Source organism: Dipodascopsis tothii, assembly GCF_038497935.1.
Source record: "Dipodascopsis tothii strain CBS 759.85 unplaced genomic scaffold V1510scaffold_52, whole genome shotgun sequence".
Taxonomy (NCBI): Eukaryota; Fungi; Ascomycota; class Lipomycetes; order Lipomycetales; family Lipomycetaceae; genus Neoaidaea; species Neoaidaea tothii.
Window position 1 is genome coordinate 1 of NW_027118036.1, and position 20,698 is coordinate 20,698.

General features: G+C 61.9%; 10 protein-coding genes and 1 non-coding gene across 11 annotated transcripts; 5 read left to right on the forward strand and 6 right to left on the reverse strand.

Annotated features, from left to right (window-relative positions):
* Positions 1-218: 218 nt before the first annotated feature.
* V1510DRAFT_432320 (SNF2 family N-terminal domain-containing protein) lies at positions 219-3,722 on the reverse strand. Its single transcript, XM_066935488.1, has 6 exons — positions 3,520-3,722; positions 3,403-3,411; positions 3,291-3,368; positions 3,214-3,259; positions 1,169-3,182; positions 219-1,136 (listed from the first exon to the last, which is right to left on the reverse strand). The coding sequence occupies exons 1-6, from the start codon at positions 3,586-3,588 to the stop codon at positions 299-301; spliced, it is 3,054 nt and encodes a 1,017-aa protein (XP_066786495.1). The 5' UTR covers positions 3,589-3,722; the 3' UTR covers positions 219-298.
* A 178-nt stretch (positions 3,723-3,900) lies between these two features.
* On the forward strand, positions 3,901-4,720 carry V1510DRAFT_423838 (uncharacterized protein). The gene is made up of 2 exons (XM_066934994.1): positions 3,901-4,257; positions 4,353-4,720. Exons 1-2 carry the CDS (start codon positions 3,967-3,969, stop codon positions 4,686-4,688), a joined length of 627 nt encoding a protein of 208 aa, XP_066786496.1. The 5' UTR covers positions 3,901-3,966; the 3' UTR covers positions 4,689-4,720.
* V1510DRAFT_405249 (Alpha/Beta hydrolase protein) lies at positions 4,709-5,667 on the reverse strand (the record flags this gene model as incomplete). Its single annotated transcript, XM_066932324.1, has 5 exons — positions 4,709-5,199; positions 5,230-5,252; positions 5,284-5,316; positions 5,348-5,364; positions 5,395-5,667. The coding sequence occupies 5 exons, from the start codon at positions 5,665-5,667 to the stop codon at positions 4,709-4,711; spliced, it is 837 nt and encodes a 278-aa protein (XP_066786497.1).
* A 226-nt stretch (positions 5,668-5,893) lies between these two features.
* V1510DRAFT_423846 (tryptophan synthase beta subunit-like PLP-dependent enzyme) lies at positions 5,894-7,743 on the forward strand. The gene has a single exon (XM_066934995.1). It carries the CDS (start codon positions 5,961-5,963, stop codon positions 7,500-7,502), a length of 1,542 nt encoding a protein of 513 aa, XP_066786498.1. The 5' UTR covers positions 5,894-5,960; the 3' UTR covers positions 7,503-7,743.
* Positions 7,663-7,743, reverse strand: V1510DRAFT_t269. The gene has a single exon. It is a non-coding gene; the product is annotated as a tRNA-Lys (tRNA).
* Positions 7,744-7,843: 100 nt separating this feature from the next.
* On the forward strand, positions 7,844-9,290 carry V1510DRAFT_423848 (pseudouridine synthase). The gene is made up of 4 exons (XM_066934996.1): positions 7,844-8,256; positions 8,295-8,360; positions 8,395-8,763; positions 8,799-9,290. The coding sequence occupies exons 1-4, from the start codon at positions 7,870-7,872 to the stop codon at positions 9,063-9,065; spliced, it is 1,089 nt and encodes a 362-aa protein (XP_066786499.1). The 5' UTR covers positions 7,844-7,869; the 3' UTR covers positions 9,066-9,290.
* Positions 9,291-10,149: 859 nt separating this feature from the next.
* On the reverse strand, positions 10,150-10,969 carry V1510DRAFT_427493 (V-ATPase proteolipid subunit C-like domain-containing protein; the record flags this gene model as incomplete). Its single annotated transcript, XM_066935210.1, has 4 exons — positions 10,150-10,223; positions 10,275-10,656; positions 10,783-10,795; positions 10,953-10,969. The coding sequence occupies 4 exons, from the start codon at positions 10,967-10,969 to the stop codon at positions 10,150-10,152; spliced, it is 486 nt and encodes a 161-aa protein (XP_066786500.1).
* Positions 10,970-13,029: 2,060 nt separating this feature from the next.
* V1510DRAFT_301097 (uncharacterized protein) lies at positions 13,030-14,043 on the reverse strand. Its single transcript, XM_066930684.1, has one exon. It carries the CDS (start codon positions 13,738-13,740, stop codon positions 13,111-13,113), a length of 630 nt encoding a protein of 209 aa, XP_066786501.1. The 5' UTR covers positions 13,741-14,043; the 3' UTR covers positions 13,030-13,110.
* On the forward strand, positions 13,953-14,702 carry V1510DRAFT_423858 (50S ribosomal protein L30e-like protein). Its single transcript, XM_066934997.1, has 3 exons — positions 13,953-14,065; positions 14,174-14,269; positions 14,305-14,702. Exons 1-3 carry the CDS (start codon positions 14,044-14,046, stop codon positions 14,565-14,567), a joined length of 381 nt encoding a protein of 126 aa, XP_066786502.1. The 5' UTR covers positions 13,953-14,043; the 3' UTR covers positions 14,568-14,702.
* Positions 14,703-16,333: 1,631 nt separating this feature from the next.
* V1510DRAFT_423861 (uncharacterized protein) lies at positions 16,334-18,923 on the forward strand. Its single transcript, XM_066934998.1, has one exon. It carries the CDS (start codon positions 16,731-16,733, stop codon positions 18,732-18,734), a length of 2,004 nt encoding a protein of 667 aa, XP_066786503.1. The 5' UTR covers positions 16,334-16,730; the 3' UTR covers positions 18,735-18,923.
* On the reverse strand, positions 18,771-20,281 carry V1510DRAFT_423863 (actin family). The gene is made up of 3 exons (XM_066934999.1): positions 20,047-20,281; positions 19,787-19,977; positions 18,771-19,755 (listed from the first exon to the last, which is right to left on the reverse strand). The coding sequence occupies exons 1-3, from the start codon at positions 20,063-20,065 to the stop codon at positions 18,799-18,801; spliced, it is 1,167 nt and encodes a 388-aa protein (XP_066786504.1). The 5' UTR covers positions 20,066-20,281; the 3' UTR covers positions 18,771-18,798.
* Positions 20,282-20,698: the final 417 nt, after the last annotated feature.

The following is a 20,698-nucleotide window of genomic DNA, read 5'->3' on the forward strand; positions in this document are numbered from 1 at the left end:
GCCGCGGGCGGGGGGGGGCGGCGCCGGGGCGCGGCCCGGGGGGTGGGTGGTGCCCTGCGGGCAGGCTCATATGGCGAGCCGCACTCCGTGCGGCTCGTCGACCCGACGTCCCCCTGCCCGAAGGGCACCACCCTCGACGGAGTCGCCGCCGGAGGCACGCCCGCACGCGACGTGTACAGCCAGTGGCACGCGTGCCGGCGGGCGCGCCCTCTACGCCGCCCAGCCGCACGCCGCCGCCGCTCGTAGCAACCATACATTGACCTATGACACAAAATAAGCATACATTACAGGTTATACATCACTTCCGCGGCGTCCCCGACGAGCGCTTGCCCTTCTTGGCCGGGTTCTCGTCGTCGTCGTCGTCGCGCTCCCGGCCGCGGCTCTTGCCGCTGTCCAGCTCCTTGACCACGCACGAGATGAGCGTCGCCGAGCGGCGCGCGAGCTCGATCGGCGTCCGCGACAGAAAGAACCAGTCGAAGCGGAACAGCGGCGACTGGCGGATCTGGTCGCGGATGTTCTCGTACAGGTTCTCCGAGTCGAGCCCGAAGCGGTCGATCTGGACGAGCAGGAACCGGTCCTCGTCCTCGGTGTAGACCCGCTTGGAGTTGTTGAGCGGGTACTGGACCTGGAGCTGCTGCAGCGGCGCCTTGTACATCTCGATCTTGCGGCGCAGCAGCTTCTGCTGGTGGTCGATCTTGCGCGTCTTCTCCTCGCCGGTCTCGATCTGCGCGATGTACCGCTCGTAGCCGTCGATCTCCTTGTAGTGCTGCCAGAACGCCCTGGCGTACTCCTCGACCTCGGCCAGGGTCTTGGTCTCGAACTCGGCCGCGATGGCGGCGAGGTTGTCGCGGCCGTGCGTGGCGGACTTGGAGATGAAGAGCGAGAAGTCGCGGCGGGTCCAGGAGCCGAAGCCCTTGGCGATCAGATCCTTCTTCTCGTCCTCCTCGGCCTCGGTCAGCGGCTCGGCCGTGTCGATGACCTCCTGCTCGCGCTCGCGCTCGGCCCGGCGCTCGTCCGTCTCGGCCTCGTCGGTCTCGCCCGGCACCGGGATGCGGTAGCCCTGCTGCTTGCGGAAGTAGTTGGTCTCCTTGTCCTGCAGCTCGGCCAGCCGCGGCGGGAAGAACTGGTGGTCCTGGCTGGCGGTCAGCGCGGCCGCGCGCACACTCACATGTTGATCTGCTTCGGCGCCTTGGGCGCCTTGGGCGCCGTGCCCTGCCGGCTGCCCGTCTGCAGCACGCCCTTGTAGTACTTGTCGACCGAGTACATCTGCTCCTTGCGCTCGCGCTTGGCCGGGTTGATCCACGTCGTGGCGATGCCCTGCTTGCGCTTCGCAAAGTCCTCGCCGTTCCACTCGTAGGCCGAGTCCGACGTGAACTTCTGCAGGTCGTCCAGCCCGAGCTTGGCGTACCGCGTGTTGAGCTCGGCCGTGCGCTCCTCGCTGTGCTTGAGGATCTCGTCGATGTCGTCGTCGGTCGTGATCGTGCCGCCCTTGGCGTTCTGGAACACGGCCTCCGCGCCGTGCTGGATCATCGTCAACAGCTCGTCCTTGGACGCGGCGCCCTTGTTCTGCTGCTGCGCGCGGCCCTGCTGGATGACGAGCTGGTCGAGCCGCAGCTTCTGCGCCGCGCGCTCCAGCACCTTCTCCTCGATCGCGTTCTCCGTCACGAACCGGAACACCATCACCTGCTTCTTCTGGCCGATGCGGTGCGCGCGGTCCATGGCCTGAAGATCCGCCTGCGGGTTCCAGTCCGAGTCGTACAGCACGACGATGTCGGCCGTCGTCAGGTTGATGCCCAGCCCGCCCGCGCGCGTCGTCAGCAGAAAGACAAACTTCTCGGACCCGGGCTTGTTGTACTCGTCGATGGCCTGGATCCGGTCCTCGTGCGCCGTCGAGCCGTCGATCCGGCAGTACTCGTACTCGCGGAACATGCAGTAGTCCTCCAGGATGTCGAGCAGCCGGCTCATCTGCGAGAAGATGAGCACGCGCGAGCCCTGCGCCTTGAACCGCTTGAGCAGCCGGTCGAGCATGATCATCTTGCCGGCGTTCTGCACGAGGTGCTCGTCCGTCGTGTACGGCGGGCCCGGCTCGGCGCCCTCAAACAGGTACGGGTGGTTGCAGCACTTGCGCAGCTGCATCACGATGTTCAGCAGCCGCGTCTTGGACTCGCGCTTGCCGCCCGCGCCGTTGACCGCGTCGATGTCCTTCTCGAGGATCTTCTGGTACCACTTGACCTGCATCTCGGACATGCCGATGTACACGTTGACCTCCTTCTTCGGCAGCAGCGACTTCTCGACGTCCGCCTTGACGCGCCGCAGCAGGAACGGCCGCAGCACCTTGTGCAGCTGCTGCACGACCGTGTCCTGGTCCGAGTTCTGGCTCTCGAACCACTCGTCAAACACCTGCGAGTCCGAGAACACGTCCGGCAGCAGGAAGTTGAGCAGCGCCCACAGCTCGTGCAGGTTGTTCTGCAGCGGCGTGCCCGTGATCAGCAGCCGGTTGCGCGAGTTGAAGATCCGGATGATCTGGGACAGCATCGAGTCCTCGTTCTTGATCCGGTGCGCCTCGTCCACGATGATGTACTCCCACGCGAACTTCTTCAGGTGGGCCTTCTCGCGGATCACCATCTCGTACGACGTGATGCACACGTCGAAGTTGCCCACCAGGAGCTCGTCGTTGATCAGCGCCGCACGGGCGTCCTTCTGGCCCTGCAGCACGAGCACGCTCACGTCCGGCGTCCACTTGGCGAACTCGCGCGCCCAGTTGTCCAGCGTGGACTTGGGCACGATCACGATGTGCGGCCCGGTGATGTTGCGGTTGTACCGCAGGTAGCCCAGAAACGAGATCGTCTGCAGCGTCTTGCCCAGGCCCATCTCGTCCGCGAGAATGCCCGAGATGCCGTTCTCGTGCAGCGAGATCAGCCAGTTCAGGCCGTGGATCTGGTAGTCGCGCATCTGGCCCTGGATGAACGACGGCGACTCGGTGAACACCGTGGCCTCGGTCCCGTCGTCGGTCTCGTCCTGCAGCAGCTCGGCGTCCTCCTCCTGCTCGGTTTTGCGGTGCCGCCGGTCCACCGCGGGCTTCTTGGTCTTCTTGCCCTTGGTGTCCGTGTCGATGTCCTCCAGGATCCGCCGGATCTCGGGGTCCTGCGACGACCGGATGTCGATAAAGTGCCGGAACAGGTCTGCCGTCAGCGCGGACGCGCGCGCACGTACCTGTCAGGCCTATCAGGTACTTGAACCGCCTGGCCGAGTCCACCGCCTGCCGTCAGCCGCGCCGCGCGCGCACCCACCTTCTCGCTGTTGAGCGCCTTCTGCTTGGCCTGCAGCTCGCGCGCCCGCCGCGCTGCCACCGGCGTGTAGCCGTCGCTCTGTCCGTCAGCTGGCGCCGCGCATTCCGCGTACCATCGAATCCTGCTGTCAGCCGCCGTTCACGCGTCGCGGGGCGCGTCCTGGCGATCCGCCGGCCCCGCCGCCGCCGCCGCCGTCGCCGCCACCGCCGGCCCCGCCGTGCGCACTCACCGATTCGTAGGCCTCGTCGGCCGTCTCCCGCTCGGCGCTTGTTCCAGAGGGCTTATCCATACCGGGCATTGCACGCCGCCGATGTCTCGATGCGCGCCGCGTTCAATTCCCACAACTAGCCGGTGGCACAATCTGATCGTTCCCGCTGCCTGGTCGCGCGGATTGATGCTGCTGGCTGTTTGAGATAACTGTTGGGATGGGTGGGCGGCAGGGAAAATCCCTTGTCGTGTCGGCGCGCGCGACGTTGGCGATGTGTGGCGGTGCGCGCCACTAACCCGGCCGCGGCTGACGCGTTACCCGCATCGCTTACCCGGGGCGTAACCCGTTACCCGGCACCCGCATCACGGCCAGATTTTTCAAGGGCGGCACACACCGCAGCCAGCACCACCGGGATCAGCGCCAGTGACGAGAGCGCCGACCGCCAAGCCGCTGCGGATCACGATCAAGATGGACATGTCGTCGCTCAACTCGCACCTGCCGTCGCGGGCGTCGCTCCAGGACGGCGAGGAGGAGAGCCTGCTGTCGACGTTCCGGCTGGCGGCCAACGCCATGACCAAGCTCTACAAGTCGGCCACCCAGGAGACGGAGCGCGCGCGCTCGGAGGGATACATGTCGGCGGTGAACGACATGCTGGGCGTGCTCGTGTCGGGCGGCGACATCATGGAGTGGGTCACGGCCCAGAAGCTGCTGTACGAGGGCATCATCCCGTCCGAGCAGGGCTTGGAGGAGCACGTGCGGCGGGCGTCCGAGCGGCCGGCCGAGCCGGCGCCGCCGGCGGCGGCCGCGCCGGAGCCGGCGCCGATGGACGACTCGTCGGAGGAGGAGTCGGACGCCGGTCGCCCGGACCGCGCCCAGGACGTGCGCGAGCACGCCAAGGACGCCGCCTTCACCTTCCGCTCGGACCTGCAGCTCGACCGGACGTTCCCGCTGGGGCCGTCGTACGCGTCGCGGCCCGAGCCGGCCGTGTTCGACACGGCCGCGGCCGACGAGGGCGCCGGCGCCAAGCGCCGCATCGCCCACGCCGCCGACGCCGACAAGGCCACCAAGCGCCACCGGTTCTAGCAGCATCCAGGCCCCGGCCTGTCACTCGCATGTGTATTTTTTGTGATTTTGTTCATGGCCCGCGACTGCGTCGCCCGCCGGCCTGCGCCAGCGCACGTTGTATATAGATGCATTCTATACATTATCATTACTCTACGGACTTGTGGATCCACCCGGCGATCATGCCCATCATGCGCCACGTCAGCTTGTGCCCGACGCCGTCCTGGCAGAGGTACGTGACCGTGTTGGCCGCGCTGTGCGCCTCGATCCACGGCTTGGTGAAGACGTCGGGCACGGTCTCGTCGTCGCTGCCGTTCATGATGACGATTTCCTTGCCGGTGATGGCCGCCGTGCCGGCGTCGTACGCGGCCAGGTACTTGCGCAGCTCGGCATTGGCCTCCTTGGAATCTCCGACCGGCTCGGCGCCGAGGAACTTGGCCAGCCGCGTCATCAGCAGCGCCGTCATGCGCGGGCACCCGACCACCGGCGCCGCCGACTGCACGCGGTCGTCCGTCGCCAGCAGCCGCCACACGACGTGCCCGCCGAGCGACACGCCCGAGCAGAGGTACTTGGACACCGTGAACGGCGCGTACATGGGCAGAAAGTCCATGATCATCTTGACGTCCGCCGCCGTGAAGTCTGCGTCAGCGCGCCCGGCCGTCTACCCACCGATCAGCGACATGAGGTCCTGGCTGCGGTCAGCCCGGCCTGCGCACCACGTACCCATGCGTCTCGTTCCCGTTCGACCACGATTGGCTGTCGTCAGCGCGGTCTGCGGCCCACGTACTTGGACAACGGCGACACCTGCGTCAGCGCACTCCTCGGCCCACTCACCATCCGCGCGCCGTGGTTGCGGGCGTCAAACGTCAGACACACCAGTCCGCGCCGGTTGCCGCCTTCGCGAGCCACCAGCTCGTGCGACATGCCCTCGGTGTATGCATACGTCCGGGTCCGGGGGTGCACCAGAATCAGCACGACCGTGTCCTCGGCCTGCGCCGGCGTGAGCTCGTCCACGCCGTAGAGGTACACATTCACGCCGCCGATGCACACGGTCGTCTTGCTGACGCGCTTGGCGTCGTCGGGGAGGGCAAAAGTCTCGGTCTCCATGGTTGGTGTCGGCCGGGCCGGGCCGTGCGCCTTATAAGGTGTGCCGTGCGTCATGCGCGGCTGCATTTCCGGTCAGCCACAGATAGGAAACGCGCCACCGCCGCACGGCGTGCGGCGCGGGCCCGTGCGGCGCGCCGCACGCTGTGCGGCGGTGATGAGTCACGTGACCCACGTGCGTGGCGGCAGGTTTCGCCGCCGATGTCGCATTACTCATTTAAAAATTTCCCCCAGAGCCCGATCGAGGTCAGGAAAAAAATTCATCGACGTTCCGGTCTCACCAATTCGTACGCACCATGACTGTGACCCCCTCTATGCAGTATCTCTCGACACAGTCGTCCTCGGCACCGCTCAGCTTTGAGGCGACGGTGCTGCGCGGCCTGGCGCCGGGTGGCGGTCTGTTCATTCCGTCGGCGATTCCCACGCTCCCGGCGAACTTTCTCGAGGCCTGGGCGGACCTGTCGTTCGAGGAGATCGCGTTCGAGGTCATGTCGCGGTACATCTCGGACGCCGAGATCTCGGCGGCCGAGCTCAAGGCCCTGATCGCCAAGAGCTACTCGACCTTCCGGGCCAAGGACGTCACGCCAACGGTCGTCCTCGATGAGGCGCGCAAGCTGCACCTGCTCGAGCTGTTCCACGGCCCGACGTACGCGTTCAAGGATGTCGCGCTCCAGTTCGTCGGCAACCTCTTCGAGTTTTTCCTGCAGCGCGCGAACGCGGCCAAGCCCGCCGGCGCCAAGCGCGACCGGCTCACCGTCATCGGCGCCACCAGCGGCGACACCGGCAGCGCGGCCATCTACGGCCTGCGCAACAAGAAGGACGTTTCGGTCTTCATCCTGCACCCCAAGGGCCGCGTCTCGCCGATCCAGGAGCTGCAGATGACCACCGTCGTCGACCCGAACGTGCACAACCTCGCCGTCAAGGGCACCTTTGACGACTGCCAGGACATCGTCAAGACGCTCTTCGACGACGTTGCCTTCAACGACAAGCACCACGTTGGCGCTGTCAACTCGATCAACTGGGCGCGCATCCTGGCCCAGATCACCTACTACTTCTACTCGTACATCCAGCTCGCCAAGAAGACCGGCGAAGCCCAGCCGAAGGTCCGTTACGTCGTCCCTACCGGTAACTTTGGCGACATCCTCGCTGGCTTCTACGCCAAGCGCATGGGCCTGCCCATTGACCAGCTCATCGTGGCCACCAACGCCAACGACATCCTCGACCGGTTTTGGAAGACCGGCGTGTACGAGAAGCACGCGGCCGCGTCTGCTGCTGCCGCTGTCAAGGAGACCTTCTCGCCGGCCATGGATATCCTGGTCAGCAGCAACTTTGAGCGCCTTCTCTGGTACCTCGCCCGCGAGAACGTCGCCGACAGCGACGCCCAGGCCAGCGAGATCCTCCACGGCTGGATGGTCCAGCTCAAGAAGACCGGCAGGTTCGAGGTCCCCCAGTCTGTCCTCCAGGGTGGTCTCAAGGAGTTCTCGAGCGAGGCTGTCAGCGACAGCCAGACCATCGACACAATCCGCGCGACCTACCAGTCCACCGGTGGCTACGTGCTCGACCCTCACTCGGCCGTCGGCGTCGCGGCCAGCAACCGCCGCCTCGACGGCGAGACCTACTATATCTCGCTCTCCACCGCCCACCCGGCCAAGTTCGGCGCGGCTGTCAACGATGCTCTCAAGGGCGAGGCTGGTTACTCGTTCGACGACGTCCTGCCCGAGCAGTTTAAGCAGTTTGCCACCATGGAGAAGCGCGTCTCAGACGTCGAGAAGCCCGACGTCGAGCTCGTCAAGGCCATTGTTGAAAAGGAACTGCGCGTTGAGGGCATCGAGTTCTAAAAATACTGTGCTATAGCATTCTCTTTTGGTCATAAAAAATGTGCCAGCTTATGTATATTCTTCTGTAGAGCACCATAATGAGACAGATCATCAAACAACCCTGTATTGGAAACACTGCGTGGTCGCCGCCTGAGTCGGCGAAAAGACATGCAAAAAATTTAGCCTCACGGGGGGCTCGAACCCCCAACCTTGAGATATCTTGTATAAGAGTCTCACGCTCTACCGATTGAGCTAGCAAGGCTCGTTCTTGTTGAGTAACCAGCAAAGCTAGTGTTGTTACCACCGCTGGGAGAAATACAGCACCATTTTTCCGAGTCGATGAATTTTATGTTTAAGGTGCTCCTCACCAAATTTGACCGCCAACACAATGCGACCTCTGGTTGCCCATCTGACCGATGGCTGGAGATCGCTGACAGTCGGGCCGTCAAGGGCGTTTTCTACGTCTCACTGCCTGGCCAAGAAAAGCCACTTCATTGTCAAACACGAGGAATTTGTCGTGCCGATTCTGCATAAGAGCCGTCATTTTATTGTCGTCAACAAGCCGTCAGGCATATACACGCAGATCAACTTCGATGAGAATGCTCAGGCAGTGAGAATGAGGCAGGAGGAGGGTATGTATCTGCTTCCTCTGCTCAGGAAGCAGCACCCGGAGCTGTACAAGAACCCGAAAGACTATCCGTTCACGGAGCCCAAGCTCGTGCACCGGCTTGATCAGTACGTTTCTGGGGCCATGATAGTTGCCACCAGTCAATTGGTATGACATCAGACTCTAGCAAGGTTGCTAACTCAAAGGCTGCTCAGAAACTGTCGCGATATCTGAAGCATGGCGGCAAGAAGGGTATGCCGTTCGAGAGACATGTAAGTTTGACTCCCAGACGGTGCTGACGTACAGTACGCTGCTGTCGTTCGCCCGTCGGAAACTAGCCCGCTCGTGAGTGGCAATTATTCGAACCAGTCAGAGATCATATGGGACGAGGGCCAGGAGGGCAAACGGGGTACGATAGTAACCTCGGACAAGAATGGACGTATTAGCCGCACGTTGTTCCACATCAGATACAGGGTCGGCAAGAACTACCTGGTGACGCTGGAGCTAGTCGAGGGCCGCAAACATCAGCTGCGAAAGCACTGTGCGGACATCCTGGATGCACCTGTCGTGGGTGACCACAGATATTGCAAAGACGAAAAACTCGCCGAGCAGTGGAAGGTCTCTTCTGAGAGACGGAAACTGATCGGCCTACATTCCTACAAGCTCAGAATGCTGGTAAGATCCTCACGGTAGCATGTCTGACGAAACAGGGCCCGAAGCAGGGTGCTGATGTGACTGTATTTGCTCCCATCGAGCGTGGTCGGCAATCCGTTTGGAAGCCGTTTATTGACAAGGACTTCAAAGTCATTGTCGACCGCGAGGAGCACAAAAAAGCGAAGTTACTCAAGGCGCTTGAGGAAGAGGAGACTACGGAAGACTCCGAGCAAGACGATGATTTTATGCTAGAGGATGAAGCCGTAGGTGAGTCAGATTTGGACCATAAACCGAGCAAGACCAGTACAGTCTCGACCGATTAGCATGATACACACAGATTGAGCTCGATCCAGTGACGCTCTCTCATGGCTAGTAGTTTAAGAAAAGTCTCTCTCGCTTTGTAAAAAAGACATTGTGGTTGACAAGACTGGAGTAATATTCTGTATTATGGCATGCATTATGTAACCTATAATTTATTGGCTTACTGTCGGCCACGCGCCTGCGGGCAATTTTAGACAGTTAGCCCCGTGTCTCTCCCTCTAACGACTTCATGGCAGCGGCGGCTGCAGATATGGAGCGCAAGCGCTCAGGTGTCGCGAGTTTCCCGATAAGGCGGGACGGCCCGAGATCGTTATCGGAGGTACTGAGTACCCAAGCAAATACGAGGATGGCACTATGTCAGCTCTAGAGCTAGTGGCTGTTTGAGTGGATTTGGACCACAAGTTCGGATCCCTTGGACCACTGGCGTGACAGCCACTTAAAATGCACCGTTGGAACATGGACCTTATCGCGGATGAGCCGCACAACGGCGGGGCCAGCCGCACACAAGACACACGAAGTCTACAAGGGATCCGGAGAAGATCAAGGGAAAAAAATAATTGGAAAAACGTCTTTATGACCACATACAATCTCATACATTCAGCTACATGAAACATCAGAATAGAAACAATTCATACGGATTCTGGGCATTTAATTCATGAAATATACAACTTCAGTTGAATAACATGCACTCATAATATTTCATTATAAACGATCATCCAAACAACCAACACCCTTTTCTCTCCTTCATAAACACATTCAACTATGTAGACATCTTGAGAGGTTGACAAGAAGAGATTTGAGACGTGATAATTTGATTTTGAAGTTATAAGAAAAAAGTGATCATGAAATTCAAACAATAAAGCCACCCAAATTCAACCAAATCAATTCCAATTCCAAAATATTTTTAACTACAAAAACATCACCAATCACTCCCTTTCATGTTATATTAAATATTCACGCCTCTACATATGAAATATAATAAAACTCCGAGGAGTTTTAAAATGTTCTATTAAATCTATACTTAATCATGACCCGTCCACGCATAAAGGCTGCTAAATATGAGAGATGAAATCATATTTAGAGCATTTAGCACTGAACATCCGTGGTGGCACGGGAGTTAAGCAGAAGGGCGACGATAAGACCGTACAGACCAAGAACCTCTGTAGATAGTTAGCACCTCCTCCTAGCTCTAGACCTGCGCCAATACTGACCAGCGAAAATGAGAATGAGGATCATTCCGACGAAGAGACGGGGCTGCTGGGCAGTGCCACGGACACCGGCGTCACCGACAATGCCGATGGCGAAACCGGCGGCGAGACCGGCCAGACCGACCGAGAGACCGGCACCGAGCTGGATGAAACCAGAGTACAGAGCCTGGTTCTGGGCAAGGCCGTCCGAGACAAGGACCGAGACGACGAGACCGTAGATGGCAATGATACCGGCCATAATGACGGGGACGATGTTCTTGATGAGCAGGTCGGGTCTCAGGACAGCGGTAGCGCAAATGCCGACACCGGACTTGGCAGTTCCGTAGGAAGCACCGAAGGAGGTGAAGACAATGGAAGCGGTAGCTCCCATGGCTCCGAAGAAGGGCTATGAAGGGTCAGAACAGCTCAGAAAGCGGGTCCGGAGAAGCCCGGGAGGCGGTCGGCATCGACAACACAACACCAAAAACTAGCGAAGGTTGCCGAGGTATCGTCACACTCAAGTGTCACTTACAGCGTAGACAGGGCTGCGTTTGTTAGCATTCATTCAAAAAGAAAGGCGAGGCTGCGGTGCTGCTCAGAGGCGAGTTCGCTCGGGAAGTCCCCACTTTCACCTCCGTTGACTTCTCGACCGAATATCACCGCAGAACAGCACCGCGCACCGTCCGACAGACATCCACTCACCAGAGTTCAGTGGCCATTTCGGATGATTGGTTGGATGAAAAGTTGGTTGATTGTTTGGATGGATGCAAACGAATTCGACTTCGACAGTGAATATAAAAGAGAAAAGAAAAAAGTAAAAGGAGTCGGTAGTGGAAAGGAAGAAGAATAAATATCAGGAATCTGTGCAGTGTGGGCGCAAATAATAGCTAACCCGTATCATGGCCATACCCAGTATGTAGCTAACTCTAAGGAGGTAACGACTAGCAAGGGCGCGCACTGCCGTGGGTCTAGATTGGGCTTAATCGGTACAGTCTGATTGGCTTAAAGTATATCGGTCTCAAATGTACGCGCAGATATGCTGCAAATCTGATATTTACTTATTAAATCCCGTTAGAGGGTATACCGTATATACCCTCGGTGATTGATTGCATGATAAAGACGGGCGGTACACCAGCTCAAAGAGCAGTTAGGCTCGGTACGCCATTGCGGTGGTTACTGGCGGCGGTAGCGGGCGTATCCAGTGCGTATCCAGTGGATGCGCGGCAGGCGGCGGCCCGCGGCGGGCCCGGCCAGCACTAGCTACGGCGGCGGGGCGATGGCCAGAGGGCCCGGATCTGGCCGCGCAGGCGCGCAGACGCGCAGGCCATGGCCGCAGGCCTGATTCTGGGGCGCTGCCGGCCGTCGGTCGGTGGCCAGCGGGCGGTCCGTTATCATTGGCCGTTGGCAGCCGGTACAGGGGCTCTGGCAGGGTATGGGACAGATACGGTACTAGGTTAGCCACTGCTACTGGTGCGGATACCTCTGGTGGGAGGTACCTCGAGGGAATACCTGTGCCGCTTGCGACTATCGCTGATAAAATACTGGTCATTATGGGACTCCCGAGCGGCAGGCGGCCGACCCGCGGGCCCTAGCCGGTGCCACCCGCCGGGCCCGATCTGCTTGGCGGCGGGCTGCTGGCCGCGTGCTGCGGAGCCGGTACCGGCACGGCTCCGACTGTAGCTAGCCGAGCGTGGCTGACGGCGGCCTTGCGCTGGCCGTGGCCGCCGGCCGGGGGGATGGGTCTGCGGTGTGTCAGCGAACCACATCGGTACCGGGCACGGCCTGGGCGACTAGGACGACTCGTGTCGGTCCTAGTGCGCCAGCTATCGACCGCTGGGCTTGCCCAATGCTGGAGCGGGTGGTCCCCCAAAGGCAGTGCGTCGCTGCCGGTGGCCGAGCAGCCGCCTCCTGGCGCCGGTCACTATCGATTGGTGGTGGCCAAGCCATGGCGGAGGCTCGCGATTAGGCACCCGCCCACAAGCTAGCTCGACGTTCCGTGTACCGGGGCCGGCCGCGCAGGCGTAGTCGCCTGCCGCAGGCAGGTACGGTGGCTAGCCGGAGCTACACACGAGTGCTGCAGACTGCGACCCGCCCGCGCACCTCGTATTCCACAATCGCCCCGACATGAAATCGCGTGCTGGTCCACAATTGCCCACACCGTTACGGCACCACTAGGACTACACGGCCCGCAGATTGGCGATAAACGCACACAAGATAGCCACCGGGCCTACCGACGTTAGCCTGCTCGGCCGTGGCTTCGGCGACATATCGCCGCGCGGGCTGCCCGTGGCAGATCACTAGCCACAGATACGATCGTCGCAGCCACAGTTCCGGCAGACCGATAAACGTGCGCCGCCAATACCTGCGGGGCGGGTATCGGCCAGCGAGCCCGGTGCAGTCCTGCCCGGCTGCATGAACGCTTACGGGGCCTTCTTTATCGGATGCTAGCAGACGACTGTCGCGGATGCTGCCCCGATATCGACCGCCTGTTAGGAATAGCCGCCTCTATGCGGCTCAGACATCGTATCGCCTTGATAAGGTCACACACTGGTCTTTGAGCACCCGTGGCGTAGTCCACTTGCACCCACGTATTTATATACCGCCTCGATGCCTGCCTACTGATGCCGAGGGCGCTGCTGACCAAGATGGCTTGTGGCGCATGATTTTGCTGCACACTGTATAGAAGACGCTGTCGCATACTATGGCCCAAAGCGTTTACAGGGCGAGCCGGCTTAGATGGCTGCAGATCTACTTTTTGATGGGAGTAGCCATAGGAAACGTGTAGGCTGGTGGGATGAGCGACGCGACGGTGCAGTCTGCGGCTGCGGATAAGCAACAGACTAGCTGCACCGAAGACACTCTACAACTCGAGCTTCGAGGCGGGAGTAGAACTACAGAATGAGGTGGGGTTGGTTCTCGTGCGGCCGGCAGTCTTGAGCTCGCGGTCGATTGGTCGACTTCGCAGCAGCCCTGGACTTCGGTAAGTTGAATATCTGGCTACCGGCCACCTACAGCGGCTTTGGCCGTTGAGCGCGTGCTCGTGGCCTGCTAGTATTCGCGCTTCGAAAACGATTGTCGGCCAAGGATTGGCGGTTCGCCAGTGGCACGTCAGTCTACGTAATCGGCGTTCTCCGCGTACGCGACGAACAGTGTTCATTCGGACCATTATTTTTGTCTCCGTGCCTCTGGACATCGCCGGACGGTCTGGTTGGTTCCACAAAGACTCCACTGGGGAGTCGGCCATCACGTCTTGTAGCATGGGCATTTGGCCATTGCAGCGATGGCGCCATAAGGTCGTGGTAGCACACCGGCCGTTGTTGTCGTTGTAGTCAGGCACCGAGGTGTCGAGGTTAGGGCGCAACGACTCGGACTGTGCGTAACGTTGGGTGACGCTTGGGTCCCAACGGTGGCCAAGGTCGAGGTCAAGCAGTCGCAAACTGCCGCGGTACCTCTGTGACGTTGGGCGGAACGCTGTGACCTGGAGCCGCATCGGGAGGCAAAGTGTCACTTTTGCGACCGCGCTGTGACCTGTGCGTCACTTGAGCTGGACTAGCGGCCCAAAAATCAGCGTGGTGCAGACTCACTGTGAGTTGGTGAGGGACCGTTTGACAAGGCCCGGGTAAGTATCACGTGATAAGTGCACGCCTGCCTGCGACTGCCAAACAAGAATAAAAATTTCTTCACTGCGTAAATTTTCTCGGATTCCAACCTCTCCGTCTATCCACTCAACACCACAAGGGCGAGCTCGCTTTGCAAGGAACCCTTTGTTATAACCACTAGCCAACTGTTTAAGATGTCTGCCCCGAACCCCAAGGGTAAGTTGTGTGCGGGCCTGAATCGATCCGGGCAAAAAAAATTGCCTGGACGAATTGGCCCTGATTTGGACGGTCGTCGCTGTCGTGAACGTTGCTGACCTGCTACAGCCTTCCCGCTCGCCGACGCTGCTCTCAGCCAGCAGATCCTGGACCTGGTCCAGCAGGGCAGCCACTACCACCAGCTCAAGAAGGGTGCCAACGAGGGTAAGTCTGCGGCGCAGGGCACGGCTAACAGACAGCCACCAAGACGCTCAACCGCGGCATCAGCGAGTTCATTGTCATGGCCGCCGACACTGAGCCCATCGAGATCATCCTGCACCTGCCCCTGCTGTGCGAGGACAAGAACGTGCCCTACGTCTTCGTGCCGTCGAAGATCGCTCTTGGCCGTGCCTGTGGTGTGACCCGCCCGGTCATTGCTGCCAGCGTGACCAGCAACGACATGTCGCAGCTGAAGACCCAGATCTACGCGATCAAGGACAAGATCGAGCGTCTGCTCATCTAAGCAGGCGTTGTCCGGGTACACGGCGCATCACTTTTGGATATCGTCTTGGATCGTCTTGAAGTGCGAAGCCCTGTATATTAATTTTGAGATGTATATTTAATAAATGGCTCCAGTCTGCAAATGGCAGTGCGGCGTGAAATGCACTGGCCGCGCCAGCCTATGCACTGTGCCCGTGCCCTGGCTGCACGAACGCCTGGTGGCGCCTCGCCTGCGGCTTGATGCCGGCCGGCGCCGCACCCGTCTGTCCGGCACCAGGGACAGCATAGAATCTCCAAGAAAACAAGAAACAAGCATTAGGCTAATATACATTCCCCGCCCGTACGCTGCGGCTGCCACTGCTGCCGCAGATGCTACCCAAACTCCAAAATTTCAGGCACAGACCACACGGGCCCGTGACCAACCAGGTCACATGTACTCAAGGTCGTAGCCACCTTTGAACGTGGTCAGCAGCCGCAGACGCGGCCGCATGCGGCTGTCGTACTCGATCTCGATCTCCTCGGGCTCGTCGTAGATGACCACGTCATCGTCGTCGTCGGCGCGTTCGCTGCACGGCTGGAATCCTAGCCGGAACGAGTCGCACGAGCGCTCGCGCTTGCGGTCGCTGCCATAGTGCTCGAGCTCCGCCGCACGGCCGCGCGCCGGCTCGGGGACGTTGGCAGTGTCGAGCGGAGACGGCGGCTCCGGACGGGACCAGTCGTCGTCCCCAAAGGAGCGTGTCCACGGCAAAGGCGACCAGTCAAAGGCGCGCGAGATAGTGATCGGCATGCCTGTGGTCTCGTCCTGCAGGACCAGACGCTGTTGGTGGTGCTGCTGGTGCTTGTGCGAGATCGGATGGGCCGCGTTGACGATCCGCGCCAGGTGCCGCCGGGCCAAGGCGCCCGCGCCAGTCAGGCACGGCGGGCTGCTGGCCGACGCCGATGGGCTGCTGCTGCCCTGCGACGACATGTCCGAGCCGGTCAGGCTCGGGGTCGGGCTGTCGGGGGTGTGTGCGTAGACGTTCATTCGCAGAGCAGACGTGTGCGGCCGCTCCTTTTATTTGCGCGCTCTGTGCGGCCTGCACCGTCGGCGCGCTTGCTCTTCCTGTCTGGGTCTGCTATCCGCGACCCCACCTGGTCAAATGCCGGGTGCTGCGCCGAATAACCGGGCGGCGTTGTCTCAGTGCGCGACAGCTGCGGGTCTGGCGCGAGTTTGGCTGCCTGAACGGGGGTGCCGACTTGCGCTGTCGCACTCCGGCCGGTGGTCCGAGACGATCTGCGTTCTGCTGGCGAGAGATGCCGTCGGTCGTCTGGTTGCTTGCCACAAGTCTGCAAGGCCCAGAGGATTATCCGAGACAATGCACTAGCGCCTCCGCAGAATGCTGCAGACAGCGGGATGTCTGATTTTTCGCTTCCGAATCCGGTAAGATTCTTCTTCGGCAAAACTATTTTGCCGTGCAGCCAGCAGCCGTGGGGTGACCATTCCGGAGCATCACGTGCGCTGACTCATGCGGCTCCGAGCCGCATAGCGTGCGGCGCGCGTCGCAGCACGGCCGCGCTCTGCGCGCTCTTCTTGGGCAAGCGAGCTGCAGACGGCGGCAGCCACAGGCCGGCTGGGCTAGCCATGGCATCGTGCGGGGGGCATCCGGCTGTGCGGCCGCGACGGATCTGCGGTCACGCGGCCGTCAGCCGGCCATCGCAGCGAGCCTGGCGCGCCCTGGCGAGCGCCGGCAGGGCCCAGCAAGCTCAGCTCGCCCCAGCAAGCCGCACCAGCCATGGAGGCGGGCCAAGCCACGCGAGCCGCCCCAACCTGTGGCGCGCGGGGCCAACCGCTGCGTCACACAACACTAGTTGCGTCTACAAAACACTACGCCAACTACACCACTCGAGATCGCAAGTCCGTTCGTCAATTGAACAAACACGTCCAGGTATTTATACCCGGTCAATTCCAAGTAGCGAGCTCGCTATATAGTTATTCAAGCTGGCGGTGCGTTCCCCTCTTCGACAGCTGCTGCACCGAAGGCCTACCCTTCTGCAGTTCCCCAGCTTCAAATCAAACATCCTCTATCCTATCACCGCGGCGTGTGTTGTCACGTCGCTCGCCCTTCTGTACACGTCGCCGCTCGGTTACCATCCGTTCTCTCTATCGGGGCTCCGCGGATACCAGAGCAGCAGCTCCAACATCACGATGGCGCACAAGTTTCCGCCGCAGGCGGCACCGAGCTGGAACCTGACGGCTGAGCAGATCACGGCGGAGAACGAGGCGTGCATGAAGGCGCTCAAGCAGACGTACGACGAGGTGGCGGCCGAGACGGCGCCGACGTTTGACAACGTCATCAAGAAGATGGCGCTGGAGAACGGGGTGCAGGGGCGCAAGACGAACCTGGTCACGTTCTTCCAGCACGTGAGCACGGACAAGGCGCTGCGGGACGCGAGCAGCGCGGCCGGCGAGGCGCTGCGCGAGTTCGAGATCGAGGAGTCGATGCGCGAGGACGTGTTCAAGACGGTTGAGGCCGTCCAGAAGCAGGCGCCGGCGGTGGACGCCGAGTCGGCCAAGCTGCTCGACAAGACGTACAAGAGCTTTGTGCGCAACGGGCTGGGCCTGTCGGCGGCCAAGCGCGAGGAGCTCAAGGCGGTGCAGAAGCAGATCTCGGGCCTGGAGGTGACGTACTCGAAGAACTCGGGCGAGGAGACCGGGTTCGTCCTGTTCACGCGCGAGGAGCTCGCGGGCGTGCCCGAGGACGTGATCGAGCAGTTCGCCGAGGTGGACGGCAAGCTCAAGATGACGTTCAAGTATCCGGACGTGTTCCCGGTGCTCAAGTACGCGCAGAGCGGCGAGACCAGACGGCGCGCGTTCGTGGGCGACCAGAACAAGGTCATGGACAACTGCGAGCTGCTGACCAAGGCGGTCGAGCTGCGGTACCAGGCCGCGGCGATGCTCGACTACAAGTCCCACGCGGACTTTGTGCTCGAGGAGCGCATGGCCAAGGACTCGGCGAGCGTGCTGGCGTTCCTGAACGACCTGCGCGCGAAGCTCACGGGCCAGGGCAAGGTCGAGCTGGCCAAGCTCGCCGAGCTCAAGGCGGCGGACCTGGCCGCGCGCGGCGAGCCCGCCGAAGACACGTTCTACATCTGGGACTACCGGTTCTACGACCGGCTGCTGCTCGAGAAGGAGTACGACGTGGACGCGCAGAAGATCGCCGAGTACTTCCCGATGCAGTCCACGGTCGACAAGATGCTCAACATCTTCGAGGTCCTGTTCAAGCTCAAGTTCGTCGAGGTCACCGGCGACGACCGCTCGGTCTGGCACGAGGACTGCAAGCAGTTCGCTGTCTGGAAGGACGTCCCCGGCGCGGACGAGTTCGTCGGCTGGCTGTACTTTGACATGCACCCGCGCGAGGGCAAGTACGGCCACGCGGCCAACTTCAACCTCGGCCCCGGCTACACGGACGCGGACGGCAAGCGCGTGTACCCCGTGACGGCGCTGGTGTGCAACTTCTCGCGGCCGACGGCCAAGAAGCCGTCGCTGCTCAAGCACGACGAGGTCGTCACGTTCTTCCACGAGCTCGGCCACGGGATCCACGACCTCGTCTCGGAGACGCAGTACGCCATGTTCCACGGCACCAACGTCGCGCGCGACTTTGTCGAGGCGCCGTCGCAGATGCTCGAGTACTGGTGCTGGGAGCCCGAGCAGCTCAAGTTCCTGTCGAGCCACTACCTCGAGCCGGCCAAGTCGATCGACGACGAGCTGATCAAGTCGATCGTGCGCAGCAAGCACGTCAACGGCGGGCTGTTCAACCTGCGCCAGCTGCACTTTGCGCTGTTCGACATGGCGCTGCACACGTCGGACGGCAAGATCGACGTGACCAAGGCGTGGAACGACATGCGCCAGGAGATCTCGCTGCTGAGCCAGGGCAACGAGACCACGTACGGCTACTCGTCGTTCGGCCACCTGATGGGCGGCTACGACTCGGGCTACTACGGCTACCTGTGGTCGCAGGTCTTTGCGGCCGACATCTACTACTCGACGTTCGCCGCGGACCCGATGGACCCCGCGGCCGGCGGCCGCTACCGCGACACGATCCTCAAGCCCGGCGGCTCGCTCGACGAGTACGACAACCTCGAGAAGCTGCTGGGCCGCAAGCCCAACAACGTGGCGTTCCTGAAGGAGCTGGGCGTGACGGACGCGTAGACGGGGACTGTCGAGGGGACAGCCCAAATACACCGCTTTGTCTGAAAAACACTTGTATTGCTGGCTATCTGGGCCCGAGCTTCTCGAGCACGCGGGTGCCCTGCTCCTCCCACTCCTGTTTGGAGATCCACATGTGGTCCTTGTCATGCATAATGTTGGCGAGCACGGCGCCGCCGAGGAAGACCATGTGGCGGCGTCTGGGCGGGTCCTCGATCTTGACCTTGAATTTGCTGAGCCGCTCGGCGTCGCCGTGGAGGACCTTGGTGAGCCACAGCTGCTTGAGCTCCTTCTCGAGCCGGCTCGGGAGGCCCGGGTACATGCTCGAGCCGCCGGACAGGACAATGGCCTTGTAGAGCGACGAGCGCACGTCGACGTCGGCGGCCTGGATGGTGTTGAAGAGGAACTCGGCGATGCCGGGCTGCTCGACGTCGACGAGGTACGGCTGGAAGAGGCACTCGGGCGCCTCGAAGCGCTCGGAGCCGATGCGGATCGTGCGTCCGTCCGGCAGCGTGTACGACTCGACCAGCACGGTCGTCTCCTCGGCGAGCTTGGCGTCGAGGTCGAGGTCGTACGACACGTAGCAGAGCTTCTCCTTGATCTGGCGGACGGTCTCGAAGTCCGCCGTGCGGTTGAAGGCGTAGCCGCGGCGCAGCAGCAGGTTGATCAGCTGCCGGGTCACGTCGCGGCCGGCGACGTCCAGCCGCCGGGTCAGGTGGTTCAGCACGACCGACTCGTACACCGGCACGATGTGCGTCACGCCGTCGCCCGAGTCCACGACCACGCCCGACGACAGGCCCTGGGCGTACAGCGCGAGCACGGCCTGGATCGCCACGTACACCGCGCCGAAGTTGTACTTCTCGAACATGGTCTCGATCATCTTCTCGCGGTTGCTCAGCGGGTTCATCGGCGGCTCTGTCAGCAGGATCTTGCGGCCGGTCGGGTCGATCTTCATGCGCTCGTAGAACGAGTAGTCCCACAGGTGGCCCATGTCCTCCCAGTTCTTGATCACGCCGTTCTCCATCTGCCGTCAGCGGTGCGGCCGGGCCACTTACCGGGTACGAGATCTGGAGCATTGTGCGCAGTGCGCTGGCCTCGTCGCCGGCCATGATGTCCTTGATCTGCACATCGCCGGTGCGCTCCTCGGCACGGAGGATGGGCCGGCCGACGATGGACGGGAACGTGTGGTCCGGAAAGTTGGTGCCGCCGCGGCCAATCTTGACGAAACCGGTGCCCTGGTCGAGGACTGGTGGTCAGCACGGCCTGGGGAGGAGCGCGCATCCGCACGGCTGCGTCGCGGCCTGCGCACACGTACCAATTGGCTGCTCCGACATGGTTGCGGTGAGGACGGGGTCCGTTGGTTGGGTCGGACTCGGCGGAAGGCTCGGCTAGGCGCAAGCGGGAGCGGCAGAGCGAGCGGGGCTAGACACTGGCGCAGACAGGGTTCCGATGGAGGAATCCGATGGACGGCGGAAGGCTCTCGCGATGGTCGACAGATTGCCCGAAGATGGCCGGTGGATAGCGATGGTAAATAGAGAGTCGAGATATCTGGCTGGGGGGGGCAAGTGCGGCGCGGCGGCGCGGTTAGGGCCGCGACTGCACGAAAGCCGCGCGAAAGGGGCGCAAGCGGGCAGTGCCGTGGCGGTGCGCGCCGCACGCGATGCGGCTGGGAGCGCGCCGCGCGGCGTGCGGCGCGAGCCGCACAGCGTGCGGCGGGCCTGCGCCGGCGCGAGCCGCACGCTGTGCGGCTGGGAGCTGCGTGGCGCCGGCGCCGCCCGTCCGGCGGGCGTCCGGCGGGCGCCCGGGCGTCCGGCGGCGGCGCGGCGGCGGCGCCGGCAGACGAGCCGCACACGTGCGGCTGCAGCTGCGCACGGCCGCGCCGGCTACCGCCCGCCAGCCGCGTGGCCGACCGCGCCGGCCGTCTCGCACCAGCCGCGCCACTACGCGCCGCACGGCGTGCGGCTCAT